Source organism: Neopsephotus bourkii, unplaced genomic scaffold, assembly GCF_033783945.1.
Source record: "Neopsephotus bourkii isolate Nb327-2 ecotype Australia unplaced genomic scaffold, CSIRO-AGI_Nbou_v1 NB_1373, whole genome shotgun sequence".
NCBI lineage: Eukaryota > Metazoa > Chordata > Aves > Psittaciformes > Psittacidae > Neopsephotus > Neopsephotus bourkii.
The window spans coordinates 2,672,051-2,689,396 of NW_026901852.1; the positions used below are offsets into that span (position 1 = coordinate 2,672,051).

General features: G+C 44.7%; 1 protein-coding gene across 1 annotated transcript in view; it reads right to left on the bottom strand.

Moving 5' to 3' along the window:
* Positions 1-1,458: 1,458 nt before the first annotated feature.
* Positions 1,459-17,346, bottom strand: part of APMAP (adipocyte plasma membrane associated protein) — a 173,464-nt gene continuing 157,576 nt past the window's right edge. Inside the window, exons 2-10 of the mRNA XM_061367134.1 lie at positions 14,709-14,814; positions 12,562-12,678; positions 9,254-9,369; positions 7,657-7,749; positions 6,261-6,377; positions 4,843-5,017; positions 4,261-4,395; positions 3,711-3,903; positions 1,459-2,304 (exon numbers count right to left, since the gene is read on the bottom strand). Coding sequence (XP_061223118.1) covers positions 2,095-2,304; positions 3,711-3,903; positions 4,261-4,395; positions 4,843-5,017; positions 6,261-6,377; positions 7,657-7,749; positions 9,254-9,369; positions 12,562-12,678; positions 14,709-14,800 — 1,248 coding nt within the window. The 5' untranslated portion in view covers positions 14,801-14,814 and the 3' untranslated portion in view covers positions 1,459-2,094. The remainder of the gene's footprint in view (positions 2,305-3,710; positions 3,904-4,260; positions 4,396-4,842; positions 5,018-6,260; positions 6,378-7,656; positions 7,750-9,253; positions 9,370-12,561; positions 12,679-14,708; positions 14,815-17,346) is intronic.

A 17,346-nucleotide genomic window follows, 5' to 3' on the forward strand; every position in this document is an offset into this window, starting at 1 on the left:
ACCACCAATTTCAGCCTTTATAACAACCGTCCCGTCAAGAAAGGCCACTCTGTGAAGTATCTCTCATATTTGACATTCTCCTTCCCCTTCCCCAAGAAAAGCAAGTTATTCCCATGACCTTTGGGTCTGCTGTACTTGCTGCTGAGCTCACAGCTAGCTAAAGAAGACTCAAGAACTTCTTGGTGTGACCACAGGTTCATTAGTGTACTGCGACAGTCTTCAGCAGTGGGTAGAAGAAAAGAAAAAAGATCAGACCCAGAGACAACTCTTCATACATCTTATCCTTCCTGATATCAGTAGCATTACAGCCTATTTTCTTTCCCATTTCATACGTTCTTGAACATTGTCTTAGAAGGGAATTAGTCACACAAAAGCTATCCCATTTGGCATGCCAAGGTCTCTTTCACTGCAAAAGACAGTACAAGTTGTTCAGTTAAGATACTCCAGCAAATGAATCATTAGAGGTAACTATGCACCAACAGGCAAAGCTGGGCTTGCCGCAAGGCTACTGAAGCACCAGCATGACACAAGCTCCACAACAGACTTGGTTTTGCAACCCCAATTTAAGATCTCATCCAGCTCAAATTTCATAGCAAGAGGGCTTGCAGCCACATGACTGCCGCAGCCTGGCAGTCACACAGAGCAAGGTGACAGAAGCACTGACAGAGAAGAAATGCTTTCATTTGCACATCCCTCCATTAATGAAGATGAGTGCAGAAGGCCAGTGAAAGCAGATGACATTTTTAACGTCACCTTTCCCTTCTCTGGTGTTTTGCATTATATCTCAATCAAATCTTGATTATTCCCATTTCAAAGGTGAGCAAAACGAGCAATAGTGTAGCTTTATGTTTGACTATCACCCAGTGGCAGAAAAAGAGAGTGCAGCAAAGTCTTCACAAAGCACGACTCAATCCCTAAATGATACAGATAAGCAACCCCTTTAGTTCTTTAAGATGCAAACCCTCTTATTTAAAATGTAACAGCACAGCCTTTCCTTTGTAGTAGTTGTCAGAAGAGCATTCTCTGGATTTACCAAGCAAGGTACCTGTTAATAGAGGAAGCAAACAATTTCCTCTGGAGATGCCAGAAAGCATCCATGAGTTACTACTGCATTCTAAGATACTCTACCAAAGCCTTCCTCATCTGTTATTGCTGTATTTTACAGGGGCCTTTTAGTCCATGCCCATCTTCAGACACTAGTTTCCCCAAAATATTTACCAATTCTCCATAAAACACATGCTGAAGAGGATTCCTGCAGCTGGCCCTCTTCCCTCCTACATCCCTCAGGAATGCCCACCTACATCATGTACAGGAGACATACAGGACCTGGTAAACATGGGGGAAATACCACCACTGACCCCTTTTAAACCAGCTAAACTAGTCTTTAATAACATAGAAAATGCAACTTTCATTCATCATCTGACTACAGTGCTATAACAAAACACAGGAGTCCACAGATCACAGGCAAGTTGATTCTGCATCTTGATTAACAGCTAATTGTAGTGTCTGATGTTGATTACACAGGCTGGAACTGAAGAAACCCAAATGGTGTAACTAGATTTCTAGGCATGTTCTGGATGTTGCTGCCTCTACCACAGCACCATGGTATGACATTAGAACATGCACTGTAATCTCTCCTGAACAGGAGGTTCTAAAACAGAAATAAACACATGCAGGACATCCTCTTCAACCTGAATCATACACAGTTAAATTCCATACATCACAAATCCTCCCAGTATAAGAAAACATACAGTTACATTAAAGGTGACAGATGATTAGGACAACTCCAAACAGAGCTGAGCATGGAAAAGCAACAGATTTTCTTTAAGGAGCACATAACGGTATGAAGATGCCCCACCATACTCCTCAGATACCAACAATGAGGCATGCCAACTCCAAAACAAGAGCAGACAAAACAAGGAAGAGGACAAGTACAGCGAGCTGTACGTTTTCCTATGGCACCAGAACAGCACTACTGCACATGAACAGACTGTCTTTCACGTTTTGTCCTTGGTCACATGCTGGCTGAAGCACACACTTCCCTCGTACCTCTGGAGTATTCTAGGACAGCGGCACTTTATCATGGATGGGCAGTTAAACATGCTGAAGATTCAGTCTGCAAATAAACGGAGACCGGAAGGAGCCCAGGTAAAGATATCCATTGTGCTCATGTGCCTCGCTAACGTAAGCTACTGTTACCCCATTGGGATCATGAAAGCTTCTTTTGTAGGCTCCTGTCTCGCTTAGTTCAACAACAAGGCTGTATTTGGGCACAAACTTTGTCACAGTTTCCTGACTCAGCAACTAAAAGAGAAAAAAAGAGAATTAACAACAGAAGATTTTGTTCTCCGCAATTAGATCTCAGACACTCAGACAAAGACCACTCTCCTTGGAAGAAGCAGCCAAGAACATAAGCACACATTCTGTGTAAACAGTATTACTCTGTTCTGTGTTCACCTTTTGAATTTCAACTAATGCTTTAATACATGGTAGTCTTCCTTCTGTAGGACAAGGACGATTTTAAAGCCATAACTGAGGCTCTAATAACAGGTAAAACTGTAACTGTTCATCTAGAGCCTGGTGGGCAAAACTAAGGATTAACCAAAGTCATTGCCTTCCCATGTACTATCTAGGCTACCTCAATGCCATCTCCTTCCTCAAGAGGCAAACGTAAGCATACAAATTTGGAAGAAAAGGATGCAAAGAGAAGACCTGGCCAAGGAAATGACCCTGTAACAGGTCTTCCTAAAGTGTCTATTCCTTCACTTTCTTCAGAAAACTCATTCTTTTTGAGGAATAGGCCTTTTTCCCCCTTGGATTTGTCTGCCTGTAGCTCAAAACCAGCCTGATACTGTCCCTCATATTTTCCACACAGGTAAATGATTTTGCAGTTGATCACCTCCACTGGCAAAAAGGTGTGACGACATGTATGGAGGAAATCTCACCAGGCCAGTTCTGCAGCCACTCCTCTTGGTAGGAATTAAGAAGTCTGATATTTATTTTCATTGAGAATAGGTTAATGGTTGAACTCAATGATCTTAAAGGTCTTCTCCAACCCAAGTGATTCTATGATTCTATACACAGGCTTAACACGTTAACTTTCACCCTAAACACTGCTTGTTTATTTATGGGGGTGTTTTTGAGAAGTGCTTTCAAGTCTTTGTACTGTTTAAAAAGCACCATGCCATTTCCTTAGCATCAGATATTCCTTACAAAATACATTATTCTTGCTCATCCTCATCCTAAAGGGTGGATGTGACACAACAACAGGCATATTGAGCCAGCACCTAGCAGCATACCTAACATGCACACTCTCCTAGGATGTCTAGGGTAGTCATTAGAACAGGTCAGACTTCCCAAATGCTCTCCAGACATCTGGCAATAAGTAGTTTAGGCACTTTGGGCACAAAGGTGAGGTCTTCACATATCCAAGTGTACGTCCTGTCTTGATGCATGACTAGGGCAGAGACAGTCTCTTTTTCCATCAAGATGGAAAACAACTTAAGAGATGTGTACCTGCTACTCAGAAGCAAATGCTAGTTTTACTTCCTATGAACACAAAATGGCTGTTCTACCTGGGGGCAACCACAACAGCTTTAACCATGGCCCTAAAAAAAACTGTAAAATCTTGTCAAGAGGAAGAACCAGGACAAACTAAGTATTTGTCACTTCTACTCCTATAACTAAAGGTGATTTGGGTTTTTTTTTACCTTAAATATCATCCTTTTAATCCATGGTTTTTCAGACAAGAAATCCAGCAAAGAAAATCCAGGATTGGGACGGACAGCTGCCATAGCTACCCAATATCCTCCAGAGCTGCTTAACCTGATATTATCTGGAAGACCAGGCATATTCTCAACAAACATATCTGCTCCACCTTTCATCAGCCCAGATACATAATACCTGAAAGGTATAGACAGTAGGATTAGGACATCTTAACTCAAGCAGTCTAAGTAATAAATAAAAGTCCCAAAAGGAATTGACTTCAAAAAAAAATAAAAAGAATTTATTTTTTCCTTCTTTTGGTGCAGGGAAATACAGCACAGTCCCATTCTGCTCCCCAGGAAAGGAGTCTATGATAAAAAGATTATGCAGTCCAGATGTTTACAGTGAAAACAAAACCTTAAGTACTGAAGGCCACCTTCTTTGCCTTGGTAACTTGGAATGAATAGAGTGTAGAGTATCTTTTGTGATTCAATTCATTTACATAAACAGTATCTGAACAGAAAGTAGTAATAAGTTCACCAAAATCATACTCACCTCCTGATTCTAGCCATGGTTGTCTCCTGCACCAGGACAAAGTCTTCCGCAGGAGAGAGCTGGACACCATTGGGAAACCTTAGCCCCACCATTAAGACCTTCACTTCTTTTGTCACTGTGTCATATTCCAGCAGACTGAAAAGAAAGAATATGATTTAGAGTGAAGGCATTTATTTACTCATCCTGGCTTTCTTCTCCAGGCATTGGATCTTCTCTCACATGCACTTCACCCAAGTTAAAAAGGCAGAAGAGCCAGGAACCATTTGTTTATGAACACAGCAGAAATACTAAGGCACTTGAGATTGGCAGCATTCATGAAGGATGTGGGCTGGACGTAATGCCAACATCTCCCCTTTTAAAACAAATGTTCCCTGCAATTGCTCTTGAAGGAAAAAAGAGGAATCTCAGTTATTTCACTGCAGTTTTCTTTAGCCACATCCACACCTTCTCTCACCCTCTCCTGGGCAGTGCAGGGTTTACACAGGGGATGCATAAAGAGAAAAAGACGACCAAGGAAGTGGTGGAGTACCTTCCTACAGCTGAGCTGACAATAAGTTAAATGTCTTTGGAAAAGATACTTGCCGCCCATCATCTGAGCCTTCCATGATCAAGTATAAGTAGTCTCGCCTTTGCCATTTGCTACTGGAGTCAGTGAAGTAGATTTTCCTCCCATCCCTGGTCACTGTAAGGTCATTCACAAATGACAGCTTCTGACCTTCAATTGGTGTTTTGGTTGACACGAGCATTTTCGTTTCACCTGGTTACAAAAAGAAGAATTAAAAACAGAAGACGTACAGAACAAGCTTTTATTATGTCCTGCCTTGGAAAGGAGTGAAATACTAACAGGAAATTAGCAGGTACTTCATATTTTTATCATTCATGCCTCTGTTAACTAATAAGATTCTCAGTTATAACAGAACAACTCAACAACAAACGTGAACGACCAGAAGAAAACGCTCTTTGGAAAAATTGGAACAGTAGATGATGTTCCCTACTGGTAAGTGCATGATTTTCCGGGTTTCTTAAGCCCATATGAAACCAAGTAGTAACTCAGGTCCCAAACACTATTGCCTCTTTCCCTGTAGGAACAAATAGTACTTTCTCAACATTAAAACATCAGAAGTTTCACTAAACTGCTCTACCACAGTCAGCTCTGACACATTACCCAGCAAATCTCTAAAAATTAACCAAAAAGCTATTAAAATCATCCTTGGGTATGAGTTTCGGGTTGGTTTGTTTTGTCATGACTGAGGCAATATGGCAGTTGTCCCATCAAAAGGGGAGACCCTGATCATACGCTCCCAGAGCCACACAGTCTTGAGCCCTTCTGTTACATCTCACCCAGCATTTGACTAGCCTTCCTCTCCCTTCCTGAAGCCAATTTGGAGATGTAAACTGTCAGAAAAATCAACCCTACACAAAAGCAAATCTTACTTTCTGACAGCACAGCTCCTGAAACTGAGTTCTGGCTCAGGGACATACAATGAAGGGCATGAAGCAATAGTGCCTTTCTCAGCAGGAACAAGCCACTTGATCTTCAGCTGTACCAAAAATACATCCTTCTTCACTTTGTATCAACTGGAGTTACATGGAGTTAAAAGCTCCTCACTAACATACCGCAAGGTCAGGACAGAAACACAAGTACAGCAAACATGGCAAAAAGCTTGTGTAACAGCAGTATTTTTAATTCCCTTGATGAAAACTGAAGCAGCTACATAAAGCTTTATTCATGGATCCTGAGGTACCAATTTTGACAACCAAAAAGCATATGTCACAAGAAGATAAGGCACTGGTAATTCTGATCCAGACATACAGATAGAGAGAGGAAGTGATTGCTACAAGACAATAAATACCGAGTCCTGCATGGCATTTTTCATCCAAACAGCCACAAGGCACTCTACAAAAGCAGCAGGCATTGCTTTGCCTGCAATGCCTGACAAAACTGCAAATGAAGCCCAGGTTTGTCAGTAGAAGAGACCTTCTGAGCAAAAAAGTCATACCTGTACCGGGATTAACTTCATAGAGTCCATAATAAGCATCTGCCACAAAAAGGGTGTTATTTGGTCCCACTCTGATGCCAAGTGGTCTTCCACACGTTGGCTCATCATCACGGGTTCCTTAGGAAAGAATTTTAAAATGGTTTTCCAAACAGAAATAAATACAAAGCATTCAGGCTACCTACACAGGTCAAACTGTACACATAGACCCTGAAGACATCTGTGTGAGGAGGAAGGGGAATACAGAAATCTATAGATTTTGTCTACTTGAGTGAGTCCTGAGGAACATCTGTAGTTTCAAAGATCAGCAAGTGAACTTCTGGAGAAGGTAGTCAGCCTTTCCACATCCCTTCTGAACTCAAAGCAGGGCAAGATGAAGTCTACACTCCCCAATACCTCTTTGGCCCCAAAGAAATAGGACAACATAATCTTCCCACCTCTCCCAAGCTGTACAAGTTTAGAAGAAAGGAACAGTGAAGAGGTAATTTTTTATATTTGTTCCAATCCACATTCATGCCTAAGCAGCAGCTGGAAGTGCAGCTGGTAGCAGACTGGCTGTCAGTGCCAAGGCTGCCCTACCTGTTAGGCAGCCAAGAGAGTGCTTCCAAATCAGTCCAGAGCCTAATCATAGAATCAAGCAGGTTGGAAAAGACCTTCAAGAAGAGAAGGCTCTGGGGTGGCCCTTCACCTCAGAATTCTGCTGACTTCAGCTTCCATAACTATTAGGCCAGGTTGCTGCCCATTTTTTTTGTTTGCTTATTTATGACATGTACTTTTCTAGATCAGCTAACAGGAAAAGGAATGTTATTTGTGATGTACTTCAACCTCGTCTTCCTCCCGGTGTTGTACAGGATCTTCTACCAGCACATCAGGCATTTTAATCAGGCACTGGAACAGGCTGCCCAGGGCAGTGGAGTCACCATCCCTAGAAGTGTTCAGAAACCATGTAGACAAGGCCCTTAGTGACATGCTTTAGTGGTGGGCTTGGCAGTCCTGGGTCAGCAGCTGGACTTAATGATCTTAACAGTCTTTCCCAGCCTAGCTGATTCTGAGACATCTATGCTGAAGCCTTGCAAGAGTGCAGGCCTTGTAGTCGTGACATAAACCAAGTGCACCCACTCTCATTCCTTGGGCCCTTTGTTCTACTGTTCCTTTCAGTGCTTATATACATATTTCCATTCATACAAATCTATTCATATTTCTGTTATTATAGAATCATAGAATGATCAGGGTTGGAAAGAACCTTAAAATCATCTTGTTCCAATCCCCCTGCTGTTATAAATCTCTATCAAGGAAGATACGCACTTACATGAGAAATCGGGACAGAACACCAGTTTAATCAACACAAGCCTTGACCTAGACACTCTGAGGCACATGACGTTCAGGAGGTGTCACTCACCACAAGGACCGTGGCCAATTCTGGCTATTGTTTGTATTTCTCCATCTTCAATTTTGATAATCTTCCCATCAGCTGTCCCAGTAAATAGCACATCTGCAAAAACAACTGGTGTGATTAGCTTCATCACAAAACTTTAGTGGCACACATCCTTCTACACAATCCTTCTATTAGCATGTTTAAGGTAAAGTAACAGTCTTCTTCAGTCACAGCAACAGAATAAAGAGGGAAGGGGAAAGATGAAGGCAAATAAGAGTATTTAGTTAGATTTTTTCCAACTGAGAACGAAGAGGAAGGATTGAAGCCCTAGCAGTTATGAGTATGGGATATGAAGCTTTTCACCCATAAGTAGTACAAATCTTTGGTTAAAGATGCATGTAACAACTTAATGGCTAGTCACTATGTTGATCCCTCTGGGCAAATTTCTACATAAGAATCAAACTGGATCAGGCACTGCATCCATCCTACCACTCTTCAACAAGAGCCTGACTAGATAAGACTTCTCACTCTGATACAGTCCACAGGCTGCTGGACATCTGCCAATGCTCATATTGTATCAGGTCTGCAGCAGAATTGCAAAACCCACAGCAACTGAACAACTACCCAAATCCAAATCCTTGCCAAATTACTAAATTCATGCCAAGTGATACCATCAGACAGATTCATTGAATACAAACAATGCACAAACTTTTCCTTAGAACCAAATTAAATAAAAGACCACTGGATTAGAAGAGCCCACTGCTTCGACTTTTCCATCTCCATTTTAACTGATTTAGTGTTCAGTTTGCTAGTTACACTTTCAAAAGGGAATAAGAAGACTTCGACATTTATTCATACCAAACTTATTTCCAGCCAGACTGATTATTCCACCCGTAAGTCAGTTGTCCCTTACAGGAAGGTTTCCTTCCAATTTCCAATGAGACAAAACATTGAAACATTACCAGTCCAGCCACCTTGTTAAGAAACTGCTCACAGGTGGCATGGCACCTGTAATGCATGTACGTAAATACACTATCTATCTGAGATTTTTTTCTCACATATAAGCAAAAATTAACACCACAAAACTCGGCTCCCTCAGCAGCAGTGAGCATTAAAAGAGTAGGCATTACCCTCTAAATATTAATTCCCAGTTAAGAGCTAAATAGATGAAAATTGGGACCACTGCCTTCAAATATAAGCGGCCCCTGACTACCTTGTTGCTGCTTTCATTCCTGGAATATAGGGATTTTTAATCTGGAAACAAGATTTATTTTACACTGGGTAAAGAGGAGAAAAGCAGTATCACAGAATCACAGACTTGTTTGGCCTGGTAGGGACCTTTACTCTAATCTAATTCCAACCCCCTGCCACAGGCAGGAACACCTTGCACTAGACCAGATTGCTCCAAACCCCGTCCAACCTAGCCTTGAATACTGCCAGGGATGGAGCACTATATAGCAGCCAGGTTTTGTTGCATAACACATGTATTTCTAGAAAAACCCTGCACATTCAAAATAACTTGCAGAGTTTGTTATCTAAGAGTTGTACTGCTGAACAAACCTTGACCAATGGAGCAACATTTTGAGACCCTTCTTTAAAAGGTTATTTTGTCAGTGCTTACCCCCGATGTTGGCAATGGACTCGGGTCCAAGCAGCTGATTTTCCCATAACCGCTCAGCTTTGCGCAACTTGACATTGGGCTCAAGCACACCCGTCAGGAGTGGAGGTTCCTTCAAACTGCAAAACAGAACACAGACCTCATGATCCCTCACTTCGATCTGCAAACACGCATTGCACCATTTTCTTTTCCTGGTATGCCAACTCCTGCAAACCTGACCTGTGCCTTACTTACAGCACATTTCCAAAAAGAAAACACAGCTGACAAGCTGAGAAATTGGCTCCTGTTCATCAAGGATCATAATTTTCTGCTTCTGATCAGAAAAGTTGCAGTTATGTTTTCCTAAGATATATCTGGAAATTCATACAGCTTAAAGTCCAACAACACCTTATCACTCCCTACAACTACCTGAAGGGAGGATGGAGCCAGAAGGGGGCTGGTCTCTTCTCCCAAGGAACAAAAGACAGGACAAGAGGAAAAGGCCTCAAGCTGCACCAGGGGAGGTTTAGGCTGGATATTGGGAACAATTCCTTCCCCAAAGGGCAGTCAGGCATTGGAACAGGCTGCACAGGGCAGTGCTGGAATCACCGTCCCTGGAAGTATTAAGAAACCGTGTAGAGAAGGCCCTCAGTGCCATGGGTCAGTGGTGGCCTTGGCAGTGCTGGGGAATGGATGATCTTGAGAGTCTTTTCCAGCCTAGCTTATTCTGTGATTTCTGCACTGCCACCACACAAAGAATAGCTGCTTTCTTATTCAGCTGAACAAGCTGTTTGCATCAAAATATTTTTCCTAAGTAGAGATAAGAAAATTCCTAAGCAAAAGGGCTTTAAAATTTAAAAGCATGGCATTTTACAGTACACTGAGAGCCAACACTGTAGGAAACAAATAATAAAAAATGCTTATTGGGCATACAGCTAGGGAAAAAAGTGCTCCAGTACTTTGAGCACCAGCACGCACCTGCTTCTGTACCATAATATTCCTGTTCGTGACTTGTATTTATTCCCATAGAGAAAGGGCAACCCAAAGCAGTAAGTTACAAAAACTTAAAGGGTATGGACTCAACTCTCAAAATAACAAAATAAGGTCAAATCTTGCAAAGCTTTATTCACAAAAATAGCCATGCTCAAGCCAACTGGAGTTCCAACTAACTGCAGAGATATGGAGAAGTAGTGAGATGGTTACACAGCTTCAGCTTAAATACCAGGCTCAAAAGCACTGTGCTTCAAAAACAGCTGTAACTGTGCTGGCAAACTTCAAGATGTTTGAATCTCTTAGGTTCTTAAAAACTCACACATAAGCCACTTCAGTCCCCATGAGTTAAGGATTTTGAGTTACTACTAAAAACTGCACACGGGTCCAAAGTGGTAAGCTCATTAGGGGTTCACATTCACAAGAGTATGCTAAAAACTCCTCACATGACCATATGCAAATGCCTTCCACCTGTAGAACCTCAGAAAGATGAGTTTTGACTCCCAACTTTGCCCAGGTTCACAGGATCCAGGACCTATTTGTAATCAACCACACTGCAACTCATGTGGTAAAAACCATTACAGTTTCTAAAGCTGCAGTGACTGGAGGAAGTCAACTGAAGCTGTAAACTATAAAAGCCATGACAACTAAGGACAACAGGTTCACAACATGAAGAATTCAGGAGAGAAAAGATACATACTTTTATCTGTCTGGCTACAGGCAGCAAACCTTCCTTTAAGTATCTATTACTACACTGGCAAAGCCAAATGAATTACTAGCTTCTGTCACAGGTGATTTACAACAGACTTGTCTTCAAAATGCTAACACAAATTCAGTTTTCATCCCTTTTTCCAAGCATTAGAGATGTTAAGATGAGAAGAGCAGCCTTCTGATAAGGAACTCATTTGCTGGGAACTTCAGACAGCTGTGTTTGCAAGCAGAAAATCCTCCCTGAGATCAATATTATCCAAGACAGGCTCATAGAGAAAGGAAATAAACCAGAGTTGCAGGAATTTCGCGTGGAGTTTCACATCTGATCTCTGTCTCCCCTCTTATTCCTCATTATTTCCAGTGGCTTACAGGAATAACATCACTACTGGCAAATGGGATTTCTCAAACGTGTCCTTTCACTGAAGGGATTGATTCAGGCAGCATCCACCTCCTTGAGCTTTTTCCAAACATCTCAAACATCACACAGAATCATCCTTTCTACTGTACACACTGGAACCACCCCTAGCAATTAAGCTAACAAGCTAATTGAGAATGTACAACAATGCAAGACAGCAATTTGGGCAGGAAGAATAATTCTCTCTGTCTTATAAAAGTGACTTAAAGTAAGAAACGTAAGCATGCAGAATACTTTTACTCTGCACCAGAATCAGACCAGGCCTATATAACAGGAAAAGCATCATAGCCTTATACTACTGGCTTTCAGAATTACTGTTCAGTTCCAATGTAGTTCAGGGAATTGGGTTTTATTAAACCAAACCACAGCAGAAAGCATTTCATTATAATTTGAAATAAGGCAGATTATGTCTAATAGCCTAGTGGCAAGTACTACCCTCCCACATTAACACTTTCTTTCAGCTCTAGAGATATTTACAGTGTTGTTGTTCCTTTTCAGTAAGGATTTATGATAAGAGATGACAGTAAATATCAGACTGAGCACTTTCACTTACTTCAAAATGCCAGGAACATTAAACAGCTTGACTTCACCCTATGCTAGCAGTCAAAGCACAACTCCCAAAACAGGTCACATCGTCTCACATGAAGGATTCACTATTACACTACACATCTGATACAGACCTCAATTCAGACAGGGCAGAAATCACCTAGACGCATTACTTGGTGAGATTTGTCTTTAAATATAACATTACTGTGCGGCTGTGATGGTACAAAGCACTACATCAACCCAGTCAGGTTATCTATTTTGAGCTTACGTATTCAGACAAACAGTCTCTTTTTGCAGAACTACAGTAACAGGGGTGCAGCTTGGTCCTTAGCAAAAATGCAGTTCTTGTCTCACAGAAGGCAAGAGTGCACATAAGGAATCACAAGCTTCACTGACAGCTTGGACAGCATTATTGATTCAGCTCCTTCAATGATCAAATGCACAAGGCAGCTCAGAAACAGGCTGGGTATGCAAAGCAAGCCATGGCAGTGGATAATACTACTCCCCAATTTCTTAGCCCAGTTAGAACCCCTTTACACAGTTGACTCCTGTTTGGTGAGGAGAAAAAAAACAAACCCACAAACAAACCAAACCATCAAAACCAGCAGCAGAACACACACAAGAAGTCACCCTTCAACAACATTTATTTCAAAACAAAGCAACAATTTACCTTATAGGCTGAGGGTCTATAGGGCAATCCAGGAGAACAGTTACTCCAAGCAGAGGTACAGTTAGAGATGCAGCCAAAGTCAAGAAAGTAACCCGGAACACCTTGCTGCTGTAAGCACTGTCAAACCAGATAAGAAATAGGATTAGCATGCTAAGCTGTTTTAAGATACAGTAGTCTTTAAAAATCCTTCAATGGCCTATTTCTCCACAGAAGGAAACAAGAACACTTTTGCCTAATCACCATCCTGAATGACCTTTAAGATCCATTTTGAACTCACTGAGATAAGAGAAAGGAATATTTACATCTGACAAAAAAAAAAAGCAGTAAAAACCTAGAGCAACACAAGAGTAACATAGACCTTTCCCCAGCTGTTGGAGCAAGTCCAAAAGAGGTCACTGAAATGCCCCAGAGGCTGGAGCAGCTCTGCTCGAGAGCTGGGCTGGGTCAGCCTGGAGAAGAGAACACTCCTTAAGGGAAGATCTCAGTGCAGTTTCCAGTGCCTAAAGGGGCCAGCAAGAAAGCTGAAGAGGGGCTTTTGACAAGGGCCTGCAGGAGCAGGACAAGGGAGAACGGTTTTGAACGGACAGAAGGGAGATTGAGATGAGACATTGGGAAGAAATTCTTCCCTGTGAGAGTACTGAGGCCCTGGCACAGGGTGCCCAGAGAAGCTGTGGATGCCCCATCCCTGGCAGTGCTTCATTCTGATGACCCTGAAGTGAGGCACAGATAAGAATCTGCAAGGTACTCCAAGCTGAACAAACATAATAGATGATGAACTAAAGAATTAAAAAATCATTAACTACTTCATTCAGTGGAAGGCAAAGCAAACACCACCACTTCCTTACCGCAGCTACTGCACGTGGTTACAGTGAAACTCATTTCTTATAAAATTCCTAAACAGAAAACTGTAAATGAAATCTTCTTTAACTTCACCACAAACAAATAAGGCTAAGATTTATAAGATTATTCTATCCCAGGCATACAATGTAGTCTTTAAACCGCAGATTAGTCTTTAAACTATTGCCAAATATAAACAGGCTAACCGGCGTTATACAGGATTTAATCACACACACAATAAACCTGTGCAAGCCACAACGGGATAACTGCTTTTTCTTCATAGTGAGAGACAAACCATGCTCAAGCGGACCCACTGAAAAACCAAACCAAACAAACAAACCGCCATAAATTAAACTGGTTTATTTTTGCTCAAAGCTCTTCCTGCAGTGTGGCAGGTGTGCAGGCCCTGCCCCAGACACTCCTCCCTCTGTCAGCCATCCCCAGCAGAAGCTGAGCACTGAGGAGAGGAGCCTGTGCTGCAGGGTTAGGTGTACTCCCAGGCTGACACCCACGGAAGCCTCAGCACCAACCTGTGCCGTCAGAACCAAGGCCTCCCTCCAGCCCCTTTCACTGCCTCCCCCAGGGCACTCTCATGCAGACCAGAGCCTTCCTCACCAGGGCCAGGCTAGGCCGGTGGAGCCTCTGCATTTCCAACACAGAATCACAGGGTTGGAAAAAACCTTTAGGATCATCCAATCCAACCATTCCCCAGCACTGCCAAGGCCACCAATAACCCATGGCACTGAGGGCCTCATCTACACGGTTTGTGAACACTTCCAGGGATGGTGATTCCAGCACTGCCCTGGGCAGCCTGTTCCAATGCCTGACTGCCCTTTGGGGAAGGAATTGCTTCCAATATCCAACCTAAACCTCCCCTGGTGCAGATTGAGGCCGTTTTCTCTTGTCCCTTGCTCCTTGGGAGCAGCTCTCAGCCCCCTCCTGGCTCCATCCTCCTTTCAGGCAGTTACAGAGAACAATAAGGTCCCTCCTGAGCCTTTTCTTCTCCAGACTAAACCCCCCCCCCCGGGTCCCTCAGCTGTTTCTCATCACACTTGTGCCCAGGCTCTTCACCAGCTCCGTTGCCATTCTCTGAACCCAAATTTCTCCCTCAGGCCGGGCCCAACCACCACCCTACAACACATGTACTATGAACGCTCCTCCTCAGCCCCCCGGACCTTCCCCTCGGGTCAAGCCGAACACCCCCTCACCATCCCCACACCGGCCCTCTTCAGGCTAGGCCCAGGCCCAACTCCGCGGTCACGGCAGGCTCCTCTTCCCTGCCCATGGCGGGGGACGGCGCCAGGCCCCACCTGCCCTCCTTGTCCTGCTGCGCGGGGCTGTCCTCGGTGATGACCTGCGGCCGCAGCGGCCGGCGCTGCCGCAACCCCTCCGCCTCATTCATGCCGCCGCCGCCGCCGCCGCCGCCGCGCACCGGCGCTGCCGCCCTGCCCCGCCTCCTCACACACCCCCGCAGGCCCCGCCTCCGCGCTCCCCTCAGGCCGCAGCCGCCCCGCGAGGTGGGGGGCACCATGGTTCTTCGGGCGTTGCTCGGCCCTTCCCCTCCGGCGGGGCTGTACCTGATAATGGCTGTACCCGGGGTTCCGGGTGGGCTCCGCCGCTGCCCCCGGGGCGGTCTGGGGCTCCCGGTGCGCGACCGCCCCTCTCCGGGTCGCGACCAGGAGAGCAGCAGGGGCCGCAAGATGGCGCCAGGCAACCGCGAGGGATGGAGGGCGGGCGGGGAAATGGCGCCCGGGAGGACGGAGAAGGCAGAGGGGCTTCGGGAAGGCAAATCCCTCTTTGGTGCCTAGGAGCGTGAGCTGCCGGACCCGCCTTTATGTTCCCCTGGCATGATAACCCAGGCATTAAGGCTGACACCCACCCGTGTGCTCCCAGCACATCTCTTGGGTAACACCGGGTGCTCAGGTTTTACCCTTAACTCGCTCAGCAGCAGCAGTATTCCATAAAGATCCCTGAGTGCCAAGATCAGCTTTAGGAACACTGCAGAACACTTCCAGCACGTGAAACTCGAGTGCAGCCCAACAGACAAGAGCTGGAACAGGGACTGGCCCAGCTGCCAAGGACTGGGAAAGGTTATTTGGCATCATGCCTAGGACAAAAACACGTGGGTTTCCCAGAGAGGGGCTGTGGCCAGGGCAGGGTTGGGACGGGTGGGAACGGCTTTGCTCTCTGCTGGGTTCAATTCAGGCAACAGCAGCTGCGGGATTGCTTAGCAGCACTGTTCCCTGCACACCCATCTCACCCCGGGCCCTGGGAGTAGTATTCCACATGAGGCTGCTGTCGTTACTGGGGGTGCAGAGGCTGAGGCTCACAGGGGTAAAATGGCATCTCCAAGGTCAATAGGTAGGAAAAGAAATGCAGTTGAGTCTTCCTGCATGCCAGGTGCAGGATGAGCACTGAGAAGCACTGGGTTTCCATTCAACAGCCACAGGGCTACACACCCACTACAGCGGAACAGAAGCAAGAGCGTAAACGCTGCTGTAGTACATCACTCACCCCCAGTGTTTGTAGGCTGGCAATTTGGCACAACCGTCACCATTTCTACCCCAGATGATGGTTACATCCCCAAATCCTTCCATCCACAACAAAGCAAGGCTAGGCTCTCTGCCATGAAAAACATGCTGCGCCTCTATACTCAGCCAGAAGGCAGGTCCCTGTCCAGAATCATCTGTTCCAAGCCGAAAATAAATAAATAAATAAATAAATAACTCTTTTCCTGCTTAAGTTTAAAAACAGAAACCCATTGCTGGAATCAGTTTCTGTAGCTTTACCTGGACACAGAGATGGTTGCTAAATATAAATGTTATGGTGCAAACAGCCTCCATTTTACCAGTAAATTCTCACTAAATTAATGAGGGAGGCTGCAGTAACAAACACAAAGTGAGGAGATGGGCTCCTGCCTTTCTCTCCAGGCCTTTCCATGACTTGTCAGATACTCTCCAGGAGCGGCATTGGAAGCTTTCCAGAAGCTTTAGCCAGAGGTAACAGGATAAATGGCTAATGAGGGTGTTCAGTGTCCATCCATGCTGCTCACTTGGCACACAGTCCTCCTTCACTGCTTCATTGACAAGGCACGCTGCAGAGGATGTGTTCCTGGCACTTCAAGCGATCCATGGCACCGGGAAACAAATTTCTTCTCATCTGCTCAGCTACAGAACAGCTAGATGCTCACTTTCTACACCATGCTGCCTCTCGCGTTCGCCACACACATCCCGTTTTCACTCCTTTTCTACCTGTGCATGCTCTGTATAAGACAAGGAGATACATAGCTGAACCACCCATATTATAGGTTGGAAAAGACTGGGAAGCTCATCCAGTCCAGCTGTTCCCCAGCACTGCCAAGGCCACCACTAACCCATGGCACTGAGGGCCTTGTCTACACAGTTTGTGAACACTTCCAGGGACGGTGACTCCAGCACTGCCCTGTGCAGCCTGTTCCAATGCCTGACTGCCCTTTGGGGAAGGAGTTGTTCCCAGTATCCAGCCTAAACCTCCCCTGGTGCAGCTTGAGGCTGTTTCCTCTTGTCCCATCCCTTGTTCCTTGGGAGCAGAGCCCAGTCCCCTCCTGGCTCCATCCTCCTTTCAGGCAGTTGTACAGAGCAATAAGGTCCCCCCCTGAGCATTCTCTTCTCCAGGCTAAACCTCCCCCCCATCCCAGTACCCTCAGCTGTTCCTTATCAGACTCATCAGCTGACAGTATCGGCTAATGGCAATTAATTGTTCCCACTAATTGTTCCCCTTTGCATCAGAGGAAAATTAGTGTAGAGCAGTGGGACCTCAGAGACATGCAGCTTACTGATATGCAAACACTACTTCAACTTCGAGTTGTTACGCAGGGGAAGTTTTCTGGTAGTAACTCACTTCCTGTGAGCTACTGTTCAGAGCAAAGCAAAACAGTTTGGTCCACAAGATGACTCATCCTGACCTCAG